The 23224-nt window shown below is 43.0% G+C and overlaps 1 protein-coding gene across 2 annotated transcripts in view; it reads left to right on the top strand.

Moving 5' to 3' along the window:
- mtor (mechanistic target of rapamycin kinase) overlaps window positions 1-23224 on the top strand; it is a 155283-nt gene that overhangs the window by 93446 nt on the left and 38613 nt on the right. For both annotated transcript variants that reach the window (XM_084184822.1, XM_084184821.1), the window contains exons 30-34: window positions 467-606; window positions 3731-3831; window positions 5333-5448; window positions 13499-13576; window positions 14541-14648. In XM_084184822.1, the coding sequence (XP_084040948.1) occupies window positions 467-606; window positions 3731-3831; window positions 5333-5448; window positions 13499-13576; window positions 14541-14648 (543 nt within the window). The remainder of the gene's footprint in view (window positions 1-466; window positions 607-3730; window positions 3832-5332; window positions 5449-13498; window positions 13577-14540; window positions 14649-23224) is intronic.

Below are 23224 nucleotides of genomic sequence, written 5' to 3'. Positions count from 1 at the left end.
GTCATAGTATAAAATAATATAATTTTCCTATTCTTTTTTTGCATACAAAATATCTCAGTATTTGTATAATTTATTTGTCTTTTTTGCTCATCTTTATCAAGGGTGCCAGTAATTCTGGACCTGACTGTACAGTTTAGGTCTTGCTTTAGGCCTGAGCAGATTGAAGTCAGATGCAGTTTTTGTATCTTACAAACAAACGGAACAAAAGCAATCATCATGTTCTTATTTATGCGTTCAGATTGCCATACGCTGCATTCAAGAATCATCTTATAGTATAGTTAGTATATCTGATAGATAATTATCAAAGTCATTTGCACCACCTGGTTGTGTTGTTTAACAGAAAATCCAGTCTATAGAAAAGTTTGTTGTCATACGCACACCCTTGTGGTCATACGATCGAAATGTGGTCAATAAAACTTTGAATTGGGAGCTTTAACAGTGTGCGGGCCTTCTTGTTCTTTAACAGGAAATCCAGGCCACCTGGTATGAGAAGCTCCACGAGTGGGAGGACGCCCTGGTGGCGTACGACAAGAAGATCGACATGAACAAGGAGGATCCTGAGCTCATCCTGGGGCGCATGCGCTGCTTGGAGGCCCTGGGCGAATGGTGAGTCACAATACTTTGGAGTCACGTTTGACAATCGTGTCTGTGTTATGTCTCTCCTCAATGTCAATCAAAGGGGAGGTTTTTGGACCCAACTCCTTTTGTGTAGGCCTAGGTAGAGTAAGTGTCTTTCCATTCACTTTCAGGCGCTGTGTTAAATACTATGGGGAAAGTCTGGAACTTTAATGGCCTGTCATGATGACCAAATAATGTAGTCTCAGGTGTCATAACAGCTGTCATATCATGTTACGATTGTGAAGGCAACCTTTTTGGAGTGGGTGTTGCTCACCATATTTCTCACCTTATTCAAAAAGTTGGCTTCACAGAAGTAATAAATAGCCGTTAGAGATGTGTACTCCTTGTGAGTGTAATGGAGAAAGACAGGGTGTGTGACAGAGAAGATTCGCCGGGAGCAGACCCATCCCCGACACGTTGTACTTGCTCACGACTGCTCTGGCAGCCTGTACTAATGGAATCTGACATTGGGCTTCTTTGATAACTGGGCGTGAAGCGACGGGGAAAAAGTCAATAGTTTCCTCTAACGAGAGCCTGGTAATATTATAGGGAAGTGTGCAAGGACAGTCAGTCCAGGCCAGTTCGTGACTGGGCCTGTTGGTTCGGTACACTGAAACCCTCAACCACAACTCCAGGCAGCCAGCTCCAAGATTGAACGCAAGAACGCTCTCTCTCTCTCTCTCTCTCTCTCTCTCTCTCTCTCTCTCTCTCTCTCTCTCTCTCTCTCTCTCTCTCTCTCTCTCTCTCTCTCTCTCTCTCTCTCTCTCTCTCTCTCTCTCTCTCTCTCTCTCTCCTCTCTCTCTCTCTCTCTCTCTCTCTCTCTCTCTCTCTCTCTCTCTCTCTCTCTCTCTCTCTCTCTCTCTCTCTCTCTCTCTTTCTCTCTCTCTCTCTCTCTCTCTCTCTTCCTCCTCCTCCTCCTCCTCCTCCATCCTTCCCTCCCTCTCCACAGGTGATTCAACTATAAAAAAAGATAAATGCCTTCAAGGAGAAAAGCTGCTGGGAAGGAAATCACACAATGTTAGAACAGTTTTAAAAAATGTGGATCGTCCTGGAGTTCGTGAAGCTAACCAGACAACGATTAGCTTATGTAACCGTCTGTGCTGCGCCATCATTGTATACCCCTGATGATATTCTCTTTGTACAAGAACATGGTTCAAGTGAGAGAAATGGGAGAACAGACAGAATTACATAACAATTGACTGTCATTACTTCACATTACGTCAGGATAGCAGTCTGGGGGGAATGCATTGTTTCCATCTAAGGAAAAGATGAGTATCTACAGTGAGTACACATAGATGACAGTACAGCCCTTTGTTCTACAACCCATGAGCGATGAGTCAGTCCATCTGTAACCGTATTTAACAATTAAAGCTCATTAAAAGTAATAAAGTGACCCCGAAAGGGCTCAAACCTACTTTCAAGATGAAAACAATTGCCTATTCAATGCAAAGCCCAACCATCTGTCTCAATACAGTGTTTAGTGTTTATTCCATAAAAAGAAAAAAGAAACCCCTGAAGAAGGTGCTGTGTGCTGAAACGTTGGTGTTATATCCATGAAATCATTGGGAGTAGAGTGTGTGACATTCTTTACGTTAGTCAGCACCTCTGCAGCTTTTTTGGGTGGGCATCAATTCATGCTTTTTTGCTAGTTTTATTCCATTTCCATATTCCTTTACTGTTTGGCAAGGTTACTACAGACTACATGAATGAATAGGGCCCCTATGATCGGGCATTCATGCTCACACTCCGCTCTATACCAAAACGAAGTACAAAGAAATAATGGCTGTCTTCAATTTCCCTCTATTTATTTTTATATTAATTTCAGGTGGAATTTACCTCCATTGAGTTGAGTGATGGGCTGCTGAGTCATCCGATAGCCGTAGCTCTTTCCGTTATGCCCTTGACAACGGAGCGTTATGCTATTTGAGACACGCACGGCTGTAGCACTCTGGGGCCTTGTGTGGTCTAACCCCCCTATTATTATGCTATAGCTGGGGAAGCTGGGGAACCACTTCATATCGACCAGACACAAACCTGTCTGACTCACCCCATCTAATGTTTTACCACACTCGTCCAATGTTCTTCCTCCTGCAAACACGTGCAAGCTCTGAGGGTTCCACCCATATGGAGCCGGGTGAAGACACGCAGTCACACACAGTACCGGTTGTACATTTTGTCCCGGTAGAGTTGAATTCACCCGACCTCAGAGGGAACTTTAATATTAGTTTGTTTACAGTGATATCTGATATGACTATGACCGTGGTCACAGGCTGGCTGGATCACAGCTCGCTGATGTTTACCAGGGAATGAAAAAAGGTAGACTCAGCCAAGTTCTCAGTGAAGCTGAGCATCCATTATTCAGCTCAGTCCCCTTCTCTTTTCATTCCGTGCCAGTCCCGTGGGCTATACTGGTCAATGAACAAATCAAATAGGGTTTGGTGGTGGAAAATGGAACCATTTTGTATATAGATGACGTTTAATTTTACATTTAGCAGAGTCATGTCTTTCAGTGTTTCCGCTACATTCATTTAGTAGCGGCGGGCCGCCACTGCTAAATCGTTGCCGCCACTGCCAAAAATATGTTTAAAAAACCACACAAAAAAAACATAATCAGTGTAAACTTAAACCATTAAAACCATATATAAAGTATATAGAAAAGATAATGGCGCTATGTCTTTTTTAATAAGATCATCTTTGAGAACTAACAACCATCAAAATATGAACTAGACATTCAGGGAGAATCAAAAATTACAAGTGTTATGGCATGGGGGCCCCCATTGATTATGTTTGAGCCACTCTGACAGCATACATGGCCTAAGCCATGGCAAAATGTGTAGAATTGCAGGAAATTTGCTTTAAAACTGCAACATTTCTATCAGCCCCATGACAAAATGTGTAGAATTGCAGGAAATTAGCAACATTTTGTCTCTTCGTCGTAGAGGAGGGCCTCTAAAATGTTTTGTGTCCCTTAACTTTTCCTAAAGGCGTCGTGTGTGTTTGCGTGTGTGTGTATCAGGGTTCAGTCGCAAAATATATAGTGGGTCCACACACAAAAATATGTAGCAAAGTTCACTTCATTGTTTTGATTTTTACAATTATTTTCATTGCACAGGGGCCAGTTGCACCAGCAGTGCTGTGAGGAGTGGACTCTGGTCACTGAGGATACGCAGGCCAAGATGGCACGGATGGCAGCCGCTGCAGCCTGGGGTCTAGGTAAGAGCTCTCACTCAACCCTGCATCGGCCTTTTTACAAAATGCTTACAATTACTATAACAATCAGTGCTTTATTAATACTTTAATAATTCAATCCAATAACTATTACAAAACTATTATAAAATGGTTTGAACAAAGCAGACCCATTTTATAGATAATTGTGTATGAAAGTACCATGTACAGATTTGTATTTTCCTGTATTTGATATACTATAGTCACAATAATGTAATTGACCAAATTCAATACAGCTATCCAATCAATCAATATCTTTATTGTCCCAATTGGGACATTTGTAGTGAAGTCGGGGTTACAACAATAAAAACAAAATTAATAACAGTGACAACCATACAACAGATATAAGATATAGTAAATAGTGAGACCGGTAACAGTATTGAAATACTAAAGTAGGAGCAGTTATTGTGCAAATGAGCAGCAACAAATTGACATAATTTAATGTGCAGATGCCTGTACATTCAAAAAGCAATTGGTACATAAGAACAGTGGACACATTTCAGAACGCAATGTTGTTCACCACACCTCTGCCACAGAACTCTTCTGGGAGCACTATACAGTAAGCAGGCTTCCATTTTCTCTGACTGGCTGGAACTGAAGCCATGCAGTAATGATAACAGCGACAGCTCGACCATCCAGATGGGAATGGCATCCACCCATAAGTAACCATATCATAATGTGCAATGTAGAATGGTGGAGAAAAACACTACCTCAGCTTACGCCAGTCTATTTTCTGATCAAGACCACACCTACTGCTTATGGAGCCCAAGACGCCTATGGCTTCATTACATTAGAACCTGATCCGTAACCCCAACACAGTGCTCAGCCACTGGCCCCCATGCACCCCATACATGCCCAAACACTGTCTGTAGTTGGTACCTTGAGGAAACATAAACATTAAAGATGCACTATGCAGAAATCCCTCCACCATTTCCTGGTTGCTAAAATTCTAATAGTTTGCCTAATTTCAATTTATATGACAAAACAAGCAAGTATAGTGTAGAGAATCATTTTCCCATCTATACCGCTGTGAAATATATTTTCCATAACCAAAAATATTGTATTTTCAGCTGTTTTGAAGGTGATGTACAAAACCGAAAGTTAAAGCTGCAAAAACTAAATTTAAGCACGGGAAGCATAGAAATAGTGCACATAGAACAGATCTACCACTTCTTAGACTTGCTTTCAATGAATGACATATCTATAACTGAAATGTCTGTACATTTGGTCGGGTCGCGCAAAAAGTTACATATTGCAGCTTTAAATAATAATAAGTATGCTGCATGGTTTTCTTTGATTCATTACATATCTGGCTGATATTATGACTTATAAATAAGTTGCTATAACTGAACCCTTAGCACTGAGTTCAGACTTTTATTAATGTCTTGAGGGAACAGACATTTTTATATTACATTACATTGGGCTTTCATTTCATGTGGAGGTGGTACAACCACACAGCTAAAGTGTGTGTGTGTGTGTGTGTGTGTAGGCCACTGGGACAGTATGGAGGAGTATACATGTATGATCCCCAGGGACACACACGATGGAGCCTTCTACAGGGCCGTGCTGGCTCTGCATCAGGACCTCTTCTCATTGGCTCAGCAGGTGAGAGACATCAGCATCCATTGTTTCCCCTACATATGTTTCCTTGGCGGTGTGCAAAGAAAGTGATTCAAACGCTTGGCGAAGTAACATGAAAGTGATCAAATGCCAACATTATTCAATTGAAATCAATAGAGGCAATATTGCTTTAGGTGGGGGTAATGGTAAGTGAAACACATACTTGACATATGCGAACAAAGGATGACCCAACAGGTCAATAGTTTTTTCTGTAGGTTTAACATTTTCCTAAATGATGCTGACCGTTTGCAGATTTCATAGCAAGGTGTGAAAAGGTTTTTAAAAATGTACCGCCTTTTCCATGAACGTACAGTGGGGAAAAAAAGTATTTAGTCAGCCACCAATTGTGCAAGTTCTCCCACTTAAAAAGATGAGAGAGGCCTGTAATTTTCATCATAGGTACACGTCAACTATGACAGACAAAATGAGAAAAAAATAATCCAGAAAATCACATTGTAGGATTTTTAATGAATTTATTTGCAAATTATGGTGGAAAATAAGTATTTGGTCAATAACAAAAGTTTCTCAATACTTTGTTATATACCCTTTGTTGGCAATGACACAGGTCAAACGTTTTCTGTAAGTCTTCACAAGGTTTTCACACACTGTTGCTGGTATTTTGGCCCATTCCTCCATGCAGATCTCCTCTAGAGCAGTGATGTTTTGGGGCTGTCGCTGGGCAACACGGACTTTCAACTCCCTCCAAAGATTTTCTATGGGGTTGAGATCTGGAGACTGGCTAGACCACTCCAGGACCTTGAAATGCTTCTTACGAAGCCACTCCTTCGTTGCCCGGGCGGTGTGTTTGGGATCATTGTTATGCTGAAAGACCCAGCCACGTTTCATCTTCAATGCCCTTGCTGATGGAAGGAGGTTTTCACTCAAAATCTCACGATACATGGCCCCATTCATTCTTTCCTTTACACGGATCAGTCGTCCTGGTCCCTTTGCAGAAAAACAGCCCCAAAGCATGATGTTTCCACCCCATGCTTCACAGTAGGTATGGTGTTCTTTGGATGCAACTCAGCATTCTTTGTCCTCCAAACACGACGAGTTGAGTTTTTACCAAAAAGTTCTATTTTGGTTTCATCTGACCATATGACATTCTCCCAATCCTCTTCTGGATCATCCAAATGCACTCTAGCAAACTTCAAACGGGCCTGGACATGTACTGGCTTAAGCAGGGGGACATGTCTTGCACTGCAGGATTTGAGTCCCTGGCGGCGTAGTGTGTTACTAATGGTAGGCTTTGTTACTTTGGTCCCAGCTCTCTGCAGGTCATTCACTAGGTCCCCCCGTGTGGTTCTGGGATTTTTGCTCACCGTTCTTGTGATCATTTTGACCCCACGGGGTGAGATCTTGCGTGGAGCCCCAGATCGAGGGAGATTATCAGTGGTCTTGTATGTCTTCCATTTCCTAATAATTGCTCCCACAGTTGATTTCTTCAAACCAAGCTGCTTACCTATTGCAGATTCAGTCTTCCCAGCCTGGTGCAGGTTTACAATTGTGTTTCTGGTGTCCTTTGACAGCTCTTCGGTCTTGGCCATAGTGGAGTTTGGAGTGTGACTGTTTGAGGTTGTGGACAGGTGTCTTTTATACTGATAATAAGTTCAAACAGGTGCCATTAATACAGGTAACGAGTGGGGGACAGAGGAGCCTCTTAAAGAAGAAGTTACAGGTCTGTGAGAGCCAGAAATCTTGCTTGTTTGTAGGTGACCAAATACTTATTTTCCACCATAATTTGCAAATAAATTCATAAAAAATCCTACAATGTGATTTTCTGGAAAAAAAAATCTCAATTTGTCTGTCATAGTTGACGTGTACCTATGATGAAAATTACAGGCCTCTCTCATCTTTTTAAGTGGGAGAACTTGCACAATTGGTGGCTGACTAAATACTTTTTTCCCCACTGTATAAAATATACTGAACAAAAATATAAACGCAGCAATTTCAAAGATTTTAATGAGTTACAGTTTATATAAGGAAATCAGTCAATTGAAATAAATTCATTAGGTCCTAATCTATGGATTTCACATGACTGGGAATACAGATATGCATCTGTTGGTCACAGATACCTTTTTAAAAAAAAGGTAGGGGCGTGGATCAGAGAACCAGTCAGTATCACATCTCCTTCGCATAGAGTTGATCAGGTTGTTGATTGTGGCCTTTGGAATGTTGTCCCACTCCTCTTCAATGGCTGTGCGAAGTTGCTGGATATTGGAGGCAACTGGAACATACTGTCGTACACATCGATCCAGAGCATCCCAAACATGCTCAATGGGTGATATGTCTGGTGAGTATGCAGGCCATGGAATAATTGGGACATTTTCAGCTTCCAGGAATTGTGTACAGATCCTTGCGACATGGGGCTGTTTATTATCATGCTGAAACATGAGGTGATGGCGGCGGATGAATGTCACGACAATGAGCCTCAGGATCTCGTCACGGTATCTCTGTGCATTCAAATTGCTATTGGTAAAATGCAATTGTGTTCATTGTCTGTAACTTATGCCTGCCTCCACCATGGGGCACTCTGTTAACAACGTTGACATTAGCAAACCTCTCGACCACATAACGCCATACACGTGGTCTGCGGTTGTGAGGCCGGTTGGGCGTACTGCTCTGGTGGACATTCCTGCAGTCAGCATGTCAATTGCACGTTCTCTCAAAACTTCAGACATCTGTGGCATTGTGTTGTGTGACAAAACTGCACATTTTAGAGTGACCTTTTATTGTCCCCAGCACAAGGTGCACCTGTGTAATGATCATGCAGTTTAATCAGCTTCTTGATATGCCACACCTGTCAGATGGATTGATTGTCTTGGCAAAGGAGAAATGCTCACTAACAGGGATGTAAAATAATTTGTGCACAACATTTGAGAAAAATAAGGTTTTTGTGCATATGGAAAATTTCCGGCATCTATTCTTTAATCACTTTACATGTTGCGTTTATATTTTTGTTCTGTATACATGTATCGATGACCTCACAAATGCTCCAACAAGAATCCTTCCTTTCATGGAAGGAATAAAACATCCAACAGCTTTTTATTTTAACATGTGGCACTTCCTTGGTGTGGAATCGTTATGTAACTCCCAGTTGTAAATCATCGTAACTTTCACCCCGCAGCTAAATAAGCAAGGTATCAACAAAGTCTGTCCCATAAGATTAGCTTCCTTGTGGGATGAGCGATGGAGTCTGCAATGATCATGGTCTCTGGGGGTCGATCCATCCAGGCTAGATGACAGTGGAGTATTTGACATGGTCTGGATCGACCGCTGACACCGGTGCACACCTGTGTTCCTCCGGCCCCTGTAGACCCATTCAGCCAGTCACTCTTTTACCCTAACCCCCAGAGACATGCACACTGCGTGCTCCCCGATCCTTTGTCTCCCCTCTAATTCTCAGATTAACTCCAGGTGTGGCCTATAGGTTTCCTGCCACTGAAAAGGGAAAAAGGCGATTATTTGACGATAAGCCTGTTCACATTGAATGAGGCTGAATGAAAACCAGATGGGGAAAGGGTTGAAGCCAAAATGTCACCATGAGCTCAGTTGTCTTCCGGATATGCTTGGTAATCCTTGCGCTTAAGTCTTTTGATTCCAGACCGTTGTACTCTGCGACTTTCTTTGGGGTAGGAGTGGCGTGTACGTCATACGTCAATGTTGTAAATCAGCTGAAATAATTTATCTTTTCCTACAGTGTTCCCGTTAGACACAACAGTATTGCTTTCCCTAACAACAACCATTTATAGCGCCAATATAGCCATGACATACACTATGTATAAAAGTATGTGGACACCCTTCAAATTAGTGGATTTGGCTATTTCAGGCACACCCGTTGCTGACAAGTGTATAAAATTGAGCACACATCCATGCAATCTCCATAGACAAACACTGTCAGTAGAATGGCCTTATTGAAGAGCTTAGTGACTTTAAACGTGGCACCGTCATAGGATGCCACCTTTCCAACAAGTCAGTTTGTAAAATTCCTGCCCTGCTAGAGCTGCATGGTCAACTGTAAGTGCTGTTATTGTGAAATGGAAACGTCTAGGAGCAACAACGGCTCAGCCGCGAAGTGGTAGGCCACATAAGCTCACAGAACGGGACTGCCGAATGCTGAAGCACATAGTGTGAAATAATCGTCTGTCCTCGGTTGCAACTCTCACTACCGAGTTCCAAACTGCCTCTGGAAGAAATGTCAGCACAATAACTGTTCATCGGGAGCTTCATGAAATGGGTTTACATGGCTGAGCAGCCGCACCAAGCCTAAGATCACCATGCATAATGCCAAGCGTTGGCTGGTTTGGTGTAAAGCTTGCCACCATTGGGCTATGGAGCAGTGGAAACGCATTCTCTAGAGTGATGAATCACTCTTCACCATCTGGCAGTCCGATGGACGAATCTGGGTTTGGCGGATGCCAGGAGAACGCTACCTGCCCGAATGCATAGTGTCAACTGTAAAGTTTGGTGGAGGAATAATGGTCTGGGGCTGTTTTTCATGGTTTGGGCTAGGCCCCTTAGTTCCAGTGAAGGGGAATCGTAACGCTACAGCATACAATGACATTCTAGACGATTCTGTGCTTCCAACTTTGTGGCAACAGTTTGAGGAAGGCCCTTTCCTGTTTCAGCATGACAATGCCCCCGTGCACAAAGCGAGGTCCATACAGAAATGGTTTGTCGAGATCGGTGTGGAAGAACTTGACTGGCCTGTACAGAGCCCTGACCTCAACCCCATCGAACACCTTTGTGATGAATTGAAACGCCGATTGCGAGTCAGGCCTAATCGCCCAACATCAGTGCCCGACCTCACTAATGCTCTTGTGGCTAAATGGAAGCAAGTCCCCGCAGCAATGTTCCAACATCTAGTGGAAAGCCTTCCCAGAAGAGTGGAGGCTGTTATAGGAGCCAAGGGGGGACCAACTCCATATTAATACCCATGATTTTGGAATCATGTGTTCGACGAGCAGGTGTCCACATACTTTTGATCATGTAGTGTACCACAGCCCCTATCGCCTGAAGTCACATAATTTGGAAACCGCCTGGTGCACTCTTAAAACAATGGTTTTCCTTATCCTCGTCTTTTGGCTTTCGTATGATGGATAAAACAGGTCCTGTTGATTCGTCATTGCATGGGCCCTACCTGTTTTTCCAGAAACTAATACAGATAATGCTACCATGCTATAGCCACACTACCATTAAAGTTACAGTACGTCTAAGGCAATGGTATTGAAACTTTTTCAGCGGGGACCCAATCTTTTCCCGCAACAATTTCTGGGGAACCCATTTTTTTGGCAATCATTTCTCGCGACCCCACCCCAAATCTAATGACCAAACCTTCAAATTGGTAAATGTTGATTTTTACATCAACAAATAACCTTAAATTCATGAAATGTTAATCTCTTATCAAAATGAAAGAAACTTAATAAAAAAATTGACTCAATAAAACATTTTTTTTCAAATTAGTTTTTACAAACACATTTGTATATTATCCCATACAATAATCTGTACTATTAATTTTTTTGTTACGCATTTTTTATATATACAGTATATACAGTGCCTTCGGAAAATATTCAGACCCCTTGAATTTTTCCACATTTTGTTATGTTACAACATTATTTTAAAATTGATTACATTTAATTTTTCCCCTCATCAATCGACACACAATACCCCATAATGACAAAGCAAAAACAGTTTTTTATTTATTTTATTTTTTACATTTTTGCATTTCTATAATTTAAAAAATAAAACGGAAATATCAAATTTACATAAGTATTCAGACCCTTTACTCGTTGTCTTGGCTGTGTGCTTAGGGTCATTGTCCTGTTGGAAGGTGAACCTTCACCCCAGTCTGAGGTCCTGAGAGCTCTGGAGCAGGTTTTCATCAAGGATCTCTCTGTACTTTGCTCCGTTCATCTTTGCCTCGATCCTGACTAGTCTCACAGTCCCTGCCGCTGAAAAACATCCCCATAGCATGATGCTGCCACCACCATGCTTCACCGTAGGGATGGTGCAAGGTTTCCTCCAGACGTGACGCTTGGCATTCAGGCCAAAGAGTTCAATCTTGGTTTCATCAGACCAGTGAATCTTGTTTCTTAAGGTGCCTTTTGGCAAACTCCAAGCTGGCTGTCATGTGCCTTTTACTGAGGAGTCGCTTCCGTCTGGCCACTCTACCATAAAGGCCTGATTAGTGGAGTGCTGCAGAGATGGTTGTCCTTCTGGAAGGTTCTCCCATCTCCACAGAGGAACTCTGGAGCTCTGTCAGAGTGACCATCGGGTTCTTGGTCACTTCCCTGACCAAGGCCCTTCTCCCCCGATTGCTCGGTTTGGCTGGGCGGCCAGCTCTAGGAAGAGTCTTGGTGGTTCCAAACTTCTTCCATTTAAGAATGATGGAGGGCACTGTGTTCTTGGGGACCTTCAATGCTGCAGACATTTTTTGGTACCCTTCCCAAGATCTGTGCCTCGACACAATCCTGTCTCGGAGCTCTACGGACAATTCCTTCGACATCATGGCTTGGTTTTTGCTGTGACATGCACTGTCAACATGGGACCTTTTATAGACAGTTGTGTACCTTTCCAAATCTTGTCCAATCAATTGAATTTATCACAGGTGGACTCCAATCAAGTTGTAGAAACATCTCAATGATGATCAATGGAAACAGGATACACCTGAGCTCAATTCGAGTCGCATAGCAAAGGGTCTGATATTTATGTAAATAAGGTATTTCTGTTTTGTATTTTTAATACATTTGTGAAAAACAATTTTTTTCGCTTTGTCGTTTTGGGGTATTGTGTGTAGATTGCTGAGGATTTATGTATTTTTTAATCCATTTTAGAATAAGGCTGTAACGTAACAACATTTGGAAAAAGTCAAGGGGTCTGAATACTTTCCAAAGGCACTGTATTTAAAAAGGACTTTGAATACCATTGGCTAAGGTAAAATTACTAATCGCTGACTGAAGTCGCTAAAGAACCAGTGTCATTGTGTTCTGAACTCAGGGGACCGTCCGTCCGTACAACTCCTTGTTGTGCATGACTGTCAGGCGTTCTGGCACGCAATCACTCGCCCCCCCAAAAAAAAAAAAAAAAACTAATTGCTTCTAGGCATGCTGCAACAGCTGTGTTGGAAAAGCCTCTTGTCCTTCCTCATCTGTTACTGGCCCTGGGTAATGACTGTGTACAGGATACAGCCTTCACATGACAATAAGGCGGGGGCTTTCCAAAAAGATACCTGTTTCTGTTTTCTTTGTCACTCGTTCGAAACAGCTCTCTCTCTCTCTCTCTCTCTCTCTCTCTCTCTCTCTCTCTCTCTTTCTTACTCTCTTTCCCTCTCTGACTGAATATCAGTCAAAAGGTAGCTGGGATGCTTTGTGGAAGCTAATGAGATTGGAGGCGGCGGAGACTATTACATAACTATTAGAGAGTTGTTTCAAAGTGCAAGTCCTCAGCAGTTCATTTGACTGCCCATAATTGGTTCATTTTGTGTTAACAAGCCGGGTGGCTGGCTTAATCAAAGTAACTCAATGTGTCTGTGTTGGCAAGGCAAAATAGGGTGTGCTATTCCATGACTCACTGGTGTAGTATTCCATGCCTTAATAGAGGCGGTTGTTATATGAATTGGGTTCAGTCCAAACCCATTGGTTTTGTCAGGTTAGAGGTGCCCGGAGTTGACACAAGTAGGGGTAGGAGGGATTTGGGGAACTAGAGTCTATACTAAGTCTGAATCCCAAATTGCACCCTCTTTTCTATATGCTGGTCAAAAGTAGTGCACCATAAAGGGAATAGGGTGCCATCGTTATTGTTACTGTAAGGTGGGAGTGATGGAGCGGGAAAGAGAGAGAGACTGAGAAGCAGACATGTGGATGACATATGTTCCCCTATCAACCTCACCGATTGATCACTCACTTGTATTTGCTTTAAGTTTAATATTGTCTGTGACTTTACTTTGCTTCTGTACGAAGCTCTCCATTTCCCAGTTGGTAATCAAACAATCATTTTTCGTGTGTGTGCGTGCGTACCTACGTGTGTGTTATTCCAGTGTATCGACAAGGCCAGAGATCTACTGGACGCGGAGCTGACAGCCATGGCTGGAGAGAGTTACAGCAGAGCGTATGGGGTAAGAACATCACTCTCCACTAATGTGGACAAATATAGGCACCCACCAAATGATTATTTTCATTATTATGTTTCACAAGAACATTTGCCCATATAACTAGGTGGCGAAGGCTTTATGGTCGATTTACGTCCATTTTGACCGCCCGTAATAAATCTAAGTAAAATTGTATTTGCAAGTGCTGACCGTGTTTTCCATACAAATCAAATATAACCAGGTAGCATACATTTTTTTGCAAAAGCTTGTCATTGTCTACAATGACCATTTGAAGAAGGTAGCATCATGATGTTATGATAACGATCAGCCTCGACTTTGATCTAGTTACTAAATTGGAGACTTGAAAGGGAGATGTGTAGTTGTTTACCCTACATCTGTCTGTCCCTCTACTGTCTACTCTATTATATAACAAACCTTTCAGATTCCACCGTTGGAGCAACATCATAGGAGTTTATCCTATACAGATATTGTCTGATGAAATGTTAGCATCAGCGTCGAGGCGGACACAGATAGCAATTTTTATGAAAGAAAGAGAACATTGCTTGGCTCTCGTCTTGCTGTCAGTCATTCTCAACAAGGGAGAATTTCAATCGAATGTGTTTTGTGAAAATGGTCAACGGAGAACATACAGCTATCCACCACATACAGATAAAAGACTAGAGTAAACGTTTGTTCAGTCAGGTAGCCCTACAATAATGCATTTACTGTAAACGATGCATTTACTGTAAACACACTTTGAGCACCTGGTGGGAAAAGTACTACATAAACACTCAAATCCATTAAGTAATACTTAATAAAACTGCCATTATGACAGCATTCATGTTCCTGTATCACTGCACACCAACCTGTGGTTCTCCATTAAATATGAGCAGCTTATGAATGAGTAATGTTGTCCTAATGTAGTGCCTTGAAATGAAGTGCTACCAGAGGTGGGGGTGCTGTACAGTGATTGAGTGTTGTTGTTGTGCAGGCCATGGTGTCGTGTCAGATGCTGTCGGAGCTGGAAGAGGTCATCCAGTACAAGCTGGTCCCGGAGAGGAGGGACATCATCCGAGACACTTGGTGGGAAAGGCTACAGGTACACACTGGAGAGGAGCGCAGACACACACACTCATACAAATACACACAGACACACACACTCATACAAATACACACAGACACACACACTCATACAAATACACACAGACACACACACTCATACAAATACACGCACGCACACATTCATAGACACATACATGCATGTATACATTCATACGTACGCGCACACACACACACACACACACACACAGAAACATGAGAGATGGTGGTTAAGGGAGCGTGTGGAAAAGGCTATAGGTGATTGGAGTGGATGATACACACAGCTTAAACATAAACTTGAGGGATGACAGTGCATAGAAGACCACTTCAGTCTGAATGATGTTCCATACTTCTTGAGGAGTTTGACATGCGTTTCCTGTTCACTTGATGTTACCTGCCCCCTGCAAACACATCTGGACAACCTAGGACACTGTCCATTCACTTTGATAGAACCTAGTGAGGTTGGTATATGAAATGGGAAAGGGGGATACCTAGTCAGTTGCACAACTGAATGCATTCAACCGAAATGTGTCTTCCACATTTAACCCAACCCCTTTGAATCAGAGAGGTGCAGGGGGCTGCCTTAATCGATATCCACGTCATCGGCACCCAGGGAGCAGTTGTTGTTGGGGGTTAACTGCCTTGCTTAAGGGCAGAAAGACAGATTTTTACCTTGTGGGCTCAGGGATTCGATCCAGCAACCTTTCGGTCTGGCTCGCAGTCCGTGTTTCAATTAATCCCAAAGGTATTCGATGGGGTTGAGATCAGGGCTCTGTTCAGGCCAGTCAAGTTCTTCCACATCGATCTCGACAAACTATTTCTGTATGGACCTCGCTTTGTGCACGGGGACATTGTCACGCTGAAACAGGAAAGGGCCTTTCCCAATCTATTGCCACAAAGTTGGAAGCACAGAATCGTCTAGAATGTCCTTGTATGCTGTAGCGTTAAGATTTCCCTTCACTGGGACTAAGGGGCCTAGCCCGAACCATGAAAAACAGCCCCAGACCATTATTCCTCCTCCACCAAACTTTACAGTTGGCACTATGCATTGGGGCAGGTAGCGTTCTCCTGGCAACCCATTTCATGAAGCTCCTGACGAACAGTTATTGTGCTGACGTTGCTTCCAGAGGCAGTTTGGAACTCTGTAGTGAGTGTTGCAACCGAAGACAGACGATATTTACGCACTTCAACACTCGGTCCCATTCTATGAGCTAAAGTGGCCTACCACTTCGTGGCTGAGCTGTTGTTGCTCCTAGACGTTTCCACTTCACAATAACAGCACTTACAGTTGACCAGGGCAGCTCTAACAGGGCACTGTTAGACTTGTTGGAAAGGTGGCATCCTATGACGGTGCCATGTTGAAAGTCACTGAGCTCTTCAGTAAGGCCATTCTACGGCCAATGTTTGTCTATGGAGATTGCATGGCTGTGTGCTCGATTTTATACACCTGTCAGCATCAGGTGTGGCTGAAATAGCCGAATCCACTAATTTGAAGGGGTGTCCACATACTTTTGTATATATAGTGTCGTCTATACAGGTATAGATAGTCGGGTGGCCATTGATTAGTTACTCAACAGTCTAATTGCTTGGAGATAGAAGCTGTCTCGGAGCCTTTTGGTCCGAGACCTGATGCTTCGGTACCACTTGCCAGACAGTAGCACAGAGAACATGCCATGGCTTGGGTGGCTGAAGTCTTTGGCAATTTTCTGGGCCTGGTATAAAGGTCCTGGATGGCAGGGAGCTCGGCCCCAGTGATGTACTGGGCCGTCTGCGCCACCCTCTGTAGAGCCTTGCGGTCGAGGGTGGTGCAGTTGCCATACCAGGCGGTGATGCAGCCAGTCAAGATGCTCTCAATGGTGCAGCTGTAGAACTTCTAGAGGATCTGAGGGCCCATGCCAAATCTCTTTAGCCTCCTGAGGGAGAAGAGGTGCTGCCATGCCCTCTTCATGAGTGTGCCGATGTGTGTGGACCATGTTAAGTCCTCAGCGATGTGGACAACGTGGAACTTGAAGCTCTCCACTGCTGTTTACCTGTTAGTTTGTTTGTTTTTTTGTAGCTCCCATCCCCTTACATGTTTTTTTATTAGTTTTTCAGAAGGGACAGCAGGGAATGTAGAGGGGGAGACAGTGAGTAGGGGCCTAGACAGAAGGTAGCCGAGATGGGGCTATGTGGTCCGGAGTCAAAAGCACTACCGCTCTACCAGACTCCGGCACAGTTGAAACCATTGTTGTTGGTTTTGAGGTAAAACAGACAGTTGTATTCCCCCTATTGGAGTTGTTCGTTTACCAAGAGTATGAACTTGAGGAATCACAACCATCCTTAACTTTCCTTATTTATATTGTAACCTTTGTCAAGCCTGTTCCAAAAAGCATGCTTCCTGACAGGCTGATTTTGATTACAATGATTACAATTTTTTTATCGATAATTACAGTTATATCGTGTACAGTTTGTTAAAAGACTAAATGAAAGAGTCCACAAAACCGCCGCTCTGGAGGAAAACGAGGTCGCCGGCCAAGACTGTGCAACTCAATACGAACGTCAGTCTATCCAGAAAATTACCCAAACTAAAAATGAACTGGATCCATGTGCTGTGTGTAGTTAGTTCCATTACCGCCGACTCTAATTGGGAATCAAAACAACCCTTGGAGGTCTTTTAAGGCCACTGTCGGGTCGGTACACGTTCAGACTGAACGCCAAATTGAAAACCTAAAAGTAGGTGTGGTGAGTTACAGTGCACTGAATGCAGTTCATATCTCTCTCTCTCTCTCTCTCTCTCTCTCTCTCTCTCTCTCTCTCTCTCTCTCTCTCTCTCTCTCTCTCTCTCTCTCTCTCTCTCTCTCGCTCTTCCTCTTCTCTCTGTCTCTCCTGTCTCTTCTCTCTCTCCTCTCTCTTCTCTCTGTCTTCTCTCTGTCTTCTCTCTCTCTCTCGCTCTTCTCTTCCTTTTCCTCTTCTCTCTGTCTCTCCTCTGTCTCTACTCTATCTTCTCTCTCTCTTCTCTCTCTCTTCTCTTCTCTATGTCTCTCCTGTCTCTACTCTCTCTTCTCTCTTCTCTTCTCTATGTCTCGTCTCTTCTCTCTGTCTCTTCTCTTCTCTCTGTCTCTCCTGTCTCTCCTCTCTGTCTCATCTCTGTCTCTCCTCTCTGTCTCTCCTCTCTGTCTCTTCTCTCTGTCTCTCCTCTCTCTCTTCTCTCTGTCTCTTCTCTCTGTCTCTGAGAGCTCAAGTGTTACTGACATTTGGAGTCTTCACCCAAGATAGGCACGCACATGTGTGCTCACACACTTCAATCTCTCTCTCTTTCACACACACACACACACACACACACACACATCTGTGTAAATCCATTTGAATTCAATCACTTTTTGACAGTACCCTTTCTGATTTGAACGAAACCTTCCATACATATACTGAACAAAAATATAAAAGCAACATGCAACCATTTCAAAGAGTTACAGTTCATATAAGGAATCTCCTTCGCATAGAGTTGATCAGGCTGTTGATTGTGGCCTGTGGAATGTTGTCCCACTCCACTTCAATGGCTGTGCGAAATTTCAGGATATTGGCGGGAACTGGAACACGGTTGTGAGGCCGGTTGGACGTACTGCCAAATTCTCTAAAACTACGGCTTATGGTAGAGAAATTAACATTACATTCTCTGGCAACAACTCTGGTGGACATTCCTGCAGTCAGCATGCCAATTGCATGCTACCTCAAAACTTGAGACATCTGTGGCATTGTGTTGTGACAGAACTGCACATTTTAGAGTGGCCTTTTATTGTCCCCAGCATAAGGTACACCTGTGTAATGATATTGCTGTTTAATCAGCTTCTTGATATGCCACACCTGTCAGGTGGATGGATTATATTGGCAAAGGAGAAATGCTTACTAACAGGGATGTAAACAAATTTGTTCACAAAATTTGAGAGAAATAAGCTTTTTGTGCTAATGAAAATGTCTGGAATCTTTTATTTCAGCTCATGAAACATGGGACCAACACTTGTTGCGTTTATATTTTTGTTCAGTGTATTTGCCCATTGTAGAAGTGCTCACTCAGAAAGTGACTTTTGGACCTGAATGTCAAAACTTTCAAGAGATAGTTGCTCAAAGTTTAACCATTTTGTATACCCCACCATACCATGAGACATCCATTTTTTAATCATTGGAAAGGAATACAGGGTGGGTGTCATGCTTTGGCTGATAAATTTACTAAAATGGGGATAACATTTACATTTTGACTTTCAAATGGTACCACAAAGATGTTTGGAGGTCCACAAGTCAGAGAATGTTAACTTGAATGGGAATATCAGTTGTTTTAATTATACTGTCAATCCTCCATAGGAAACCTATTGAAATCATCGAAAGATATAGAATAGACATGAACATTTAAGTTGACATTTGACGGTGAATTACAGTTCATTTAAAAAATGTAATGGTGTACCAGCTAAATTGCAGTGGTCTGAAGGGATAGGTCCATTCTATGAATTCTATGATTGAAATAACACCCACCCTGTATACAAGAGCATGTTATGTCTCAACCGATGGCGGGCACAACACAAAAACCTCAGATGATGTAAAGTAGGGTCTAAGCTACAACATACAGTGCATTCGGAAAGTATTCTGACCCATTGACTTATTCCACATTTTGTTACATTACAGCCTTATTCTAAAATAGATTCAATTGTTTTTTTCCCCCTCATCAATCTACACACAATACCACATAATGACAAAGCAAAACGTTTTTAGAAATTTTTACAAATGTATATATATAAAAAAATAAAGATATTAAATTTACATTAGTATTCAGACCCTTTACTCAGTACTTTGTTGAAGCACCTTTGGCAGTGATTACAGCCTCGAGTCTTCTTGGGTATGACACTACAAGCTTGGCACACCTGTATTTGGGGAGTTTCTCCCATCCTTCTCTGTAGATCCTCTCAAGCTGTCAGGTTGGATGGGGAGTGTTGCTGCACAGCTATTTTCAGATCTCTCCAAAGATGTTTGATCGGGTTCAAGTCCGGGCTCTGGCTGGGCCACTCAAGGACATTCAGAGACTTGTCCCGAAGCCCAAGGATCTCTCTGTACTTTGATCCGTTCATCTTTCCCTCGATCCTGACTAGTCTCCCAGTCCCTGCCGCTGAAAAACATCCCCACAGCATGATGCTGCCACCACCATGCTTCACTGTAGGGATGGTGCCAGGTTTCCTCCAGACGTGACGCTTGGCATTCAGGCCAAAGAGTTCAATCTTGGTTTCATCAGACCAGAGAATCTTGTTTCTCATTGTCTGAGAGTCTTTAGGTGCCTTTTGGCAAACTCCAACCAGGCTGTCATGTGCCTTTTACTGAGGAGTGGCTTCCATCTGGTCACTCTACAATAAAGGCCTGATTGGTGGAGTGCTGCAGAGCTGGTTGTCCTTCTGGAAGGTTCTCCCATCTCCACAGAGGAACTCTGGAGCTCTGTCAGAGTGACCATCGGGTTCTTGGTCACCTCCCTGACCAAGGCCCTTCGCCCTCGATTGCTCAGTTTGACTGGGCGGCCAGCTCTAGGAAGAGTCTTGGTGGTTCCAAACTTCTCCCATTTAAGAATGATGGAGCCCCTGTGTTCTTGGGGACCTTCAATGCGGCAAACATTTTTAGGTACCCTTCTCCAGATCTGTGCCTCGACACAATCCTGTCTCGGAGCTCTACTGACAATACCTTCGACCTCATGGCTTGGTTTTTGCTCTGACATACACTGTCAACTGTGGGACCTTAATTTCGAGTCTCATAGCAAAGGGTCTGAATACTTATGTAAATAAGGTATTTCTGTTTTTTATTTTTAAATATGCAAACATTTCTAAAAGCCTGCTTTCACTTTGTTATTATGGGGTATTGTGTGTAGGTTGATGAGGGAAATGTTTTATTTAATCCATTTTAGAATAAGGCTGTAACATAACAAAATGTGGAAAAGGGGAAGGGGTCTGAATTCTTTCCGAATGCACTGTATGTGAAAATGAAAAACACTTTTACGCATTTTTAGATAATTGACGTTAAAGGTAAATAAAATGCAATGTTTTTTCAAAAACTTTATTTTTTATTTTTATTGGAAATTAGTTTGACAACCGTGTTTAAGCTTATAAATTATATCAAACTCAACCGTTAATTTTTTCCAGTGACGACATGAATGTCTTATGGTGTGGTGGAGTATGCAAAATGGGTCAAATTTGAGCACCTCTATCTCCTGAATTTTTTGGCATTCTTCTTCCATAGGCAAAAATGTATAGAAAGTTTTGTTTAAATCAAAAGGGATGTCGTCAAAAAGTGATTGAATTCGTTGCCTAGACACCAAACAAGGCTATTATTTACATCTCCATAGGGCCTTAAGGCCTGTCATGTCTTCCAGGGTGATATATAAACCCCTAAACCCATCTCATGTACCTGTGTTGTGAAAGGTCTTGATGGTTCCACTCTTTCCATTCATAAAAGAAGAGGGGGGGGGGTGAGTTGGATTGCGAGGCTCCAGCAGAACAAAACAGGGCTAGTTTAATGGCAGCACCAGAGTCTCAGGGTGAAGTGTTGACAGGCTCTTCTTCTCCTGTGATTTATTGGCGACTAACCTGACACATCTGTCAAGAGTCGCACACTCCGTCAAACAACCTGGGCTGTGTCTTAAATAGCACCCTATTCCCTTCCTGGTCAAAAGTAGTGCACTATATAGGGAATTGGGTGCCATTTGGGATGCACCCCTGGAATGAAGGGGAAAACATTTCTGTGAACTGAGAACCACCTGAGACGAGAACCATGTGTCCCCACATAAAAGTCTGGGTCCTCTTTAAAAAAACAGTGCTTTAGGACTGTTATAGGCTTTGGGGTTTTGCTCGATTTCATTTTTGACTCAAGATTGGTTCTGTTTGGGTGTGGTTTTCCCTGATTGGAATCATCCTCGTTGGTCAGGATGTGTTGCACCTGTCGCCTCATTAGTCAGTCGTTAGTTTCACCTGTGCTGGCACAGGTGCTATTTAAGAGCGGCTGGCCAAGCGCTCCAGTTGGCATTAGAGATGTTGGAAGAGCTAGAACGCCTTTTGTTTTGTGTTCCCGTTTGGTTTGCTCCACATTTATTTTCCCTAACCTAAGTTGGTGTGGGTTTTCTTTTCTTTTAATTTGTCTTTTATCAGGCAAGTCTAGTGGGCATCCATGGTGGGTGTTTAAGACCCTACTCAAGTTTGCTTAGCCAGAACCCAGTCAGTAGGCACCCCCATGGATGCCTTTCAGAGCCCATTTTAAAACCCCACCTGTTTCGTTCTGTTTGTCAGTGGCTCATTTGTTCCCTTTTTCTGTTGAGCAATGATTTTATTGGGGAATGTAACAAAATGGAGGGGTCATCCATCATCTTGTGTAGGAAGGCTAATATGCTCATCATTGCAAAGCATTATGACATTAAAGTGGCACCTGCCGATTCAAAAGCAGTAGTCAAAGAGGTATTCGATACTGCTTTGGTGGAGGAGGAAGTCCTCTCGGAGAGGGAGGATGATGAAAAGGCTCCTACGGGTGGGAAAGTACACCCCGTAGATATGCAACTGCGAGAGGTTGAACTAAAGGCAAATTGGGAACAGAAACTAGAGCTTGAGCACAAGGAAAGGGAAAGAGAACGTGAGGAGAGATTGGAATAACAGAACTTTGAGCTCGAGCAGGCCATTCGATTAAAAGACAGCGATCTGGAAGTACTCTGAATCAAGTCAGGCCATCCTGCACCCTCAACAGAATTTGATCTTGGTCGGAACAGCCGGCTTGTACCGCCTTTCAACAAAATATTTTACTCTGTTTGAGAGGATTGCCACGTCCCTTAAATGGCACTGCTCCGCCAAGGTGGGAAAAGAATGTGTACGCCGCTTTATCTCTTGATCAGAGTTCAGATTATGACACTGTTAAAGCTGCTATACATCGGGCTTACGAGTTGGTCCCAGAGTCATACAGACAACAGTTCCTAAGTTGAAACAGAAAAATTAGAGAGAATAAACGATTTCTTCTTGTGGGAGCACTCTTGCCCGTTAAGTCTCTAGTTGGGACTGGTTTATCGCCTAAACAAGATTTTGATTCAGATGTCTATGAACCCCTTGTTTCGGACAGGTTTGTGTCTTTGCACAGTGGTGATGCTGTTAAGCAGCTGGTGAAGATACTGTGAGACACTGTGGCAGCCCAGTCGTTCATTTTGGAAGGTGTTTTGCCTTTATCTGACACTTCAGCTTCTGATTACAGTGTGTTAGTTGAAGGCGTGGACATGGGTTGCATGAAAGTTCCTTTATATAATGTGGTACTTGAGTCTGATCTTATTTCTGGTCCTGTGGTCGTTGGAGTGAGGCCTAGCCTACCTGTCAAGGGGGTCTCATTCATTTTGGGCAATGATTTGGCTGAAGAGAAGGTTGTGCCAAATCCTGTCTTTTGTAAGGAACCCAGAGTAGAGGAACCTGATTGGTTATCTGAAAAGTACCCTAGAGTGTTCTCAGCGTGTGCCGTATTAGGTGCTATGTCTAAGAAGTTTGCCGAGAGCAAGTCTGGTGTTAAGGAGGATGTCAGCTATCCAACGATGTTCCGATCTGTCTGAGA

Source organism: Coregonus lavaretus (genome assembly GCF_964263955.1).
Source record: "Coregonus lavaretus genome assembly, chromosome: 20".
Classification (NCBI taxonomy): domain Eukaryota; kingdom Metazoa; phylum Chordata; class Actinopteri; order Salmoniformes; family Salmonidae; genus Coregonus; species Coregonus lavaretus.
This window is presented reverse-complemented; position numbering and strand designations above follow the sequence as displayed.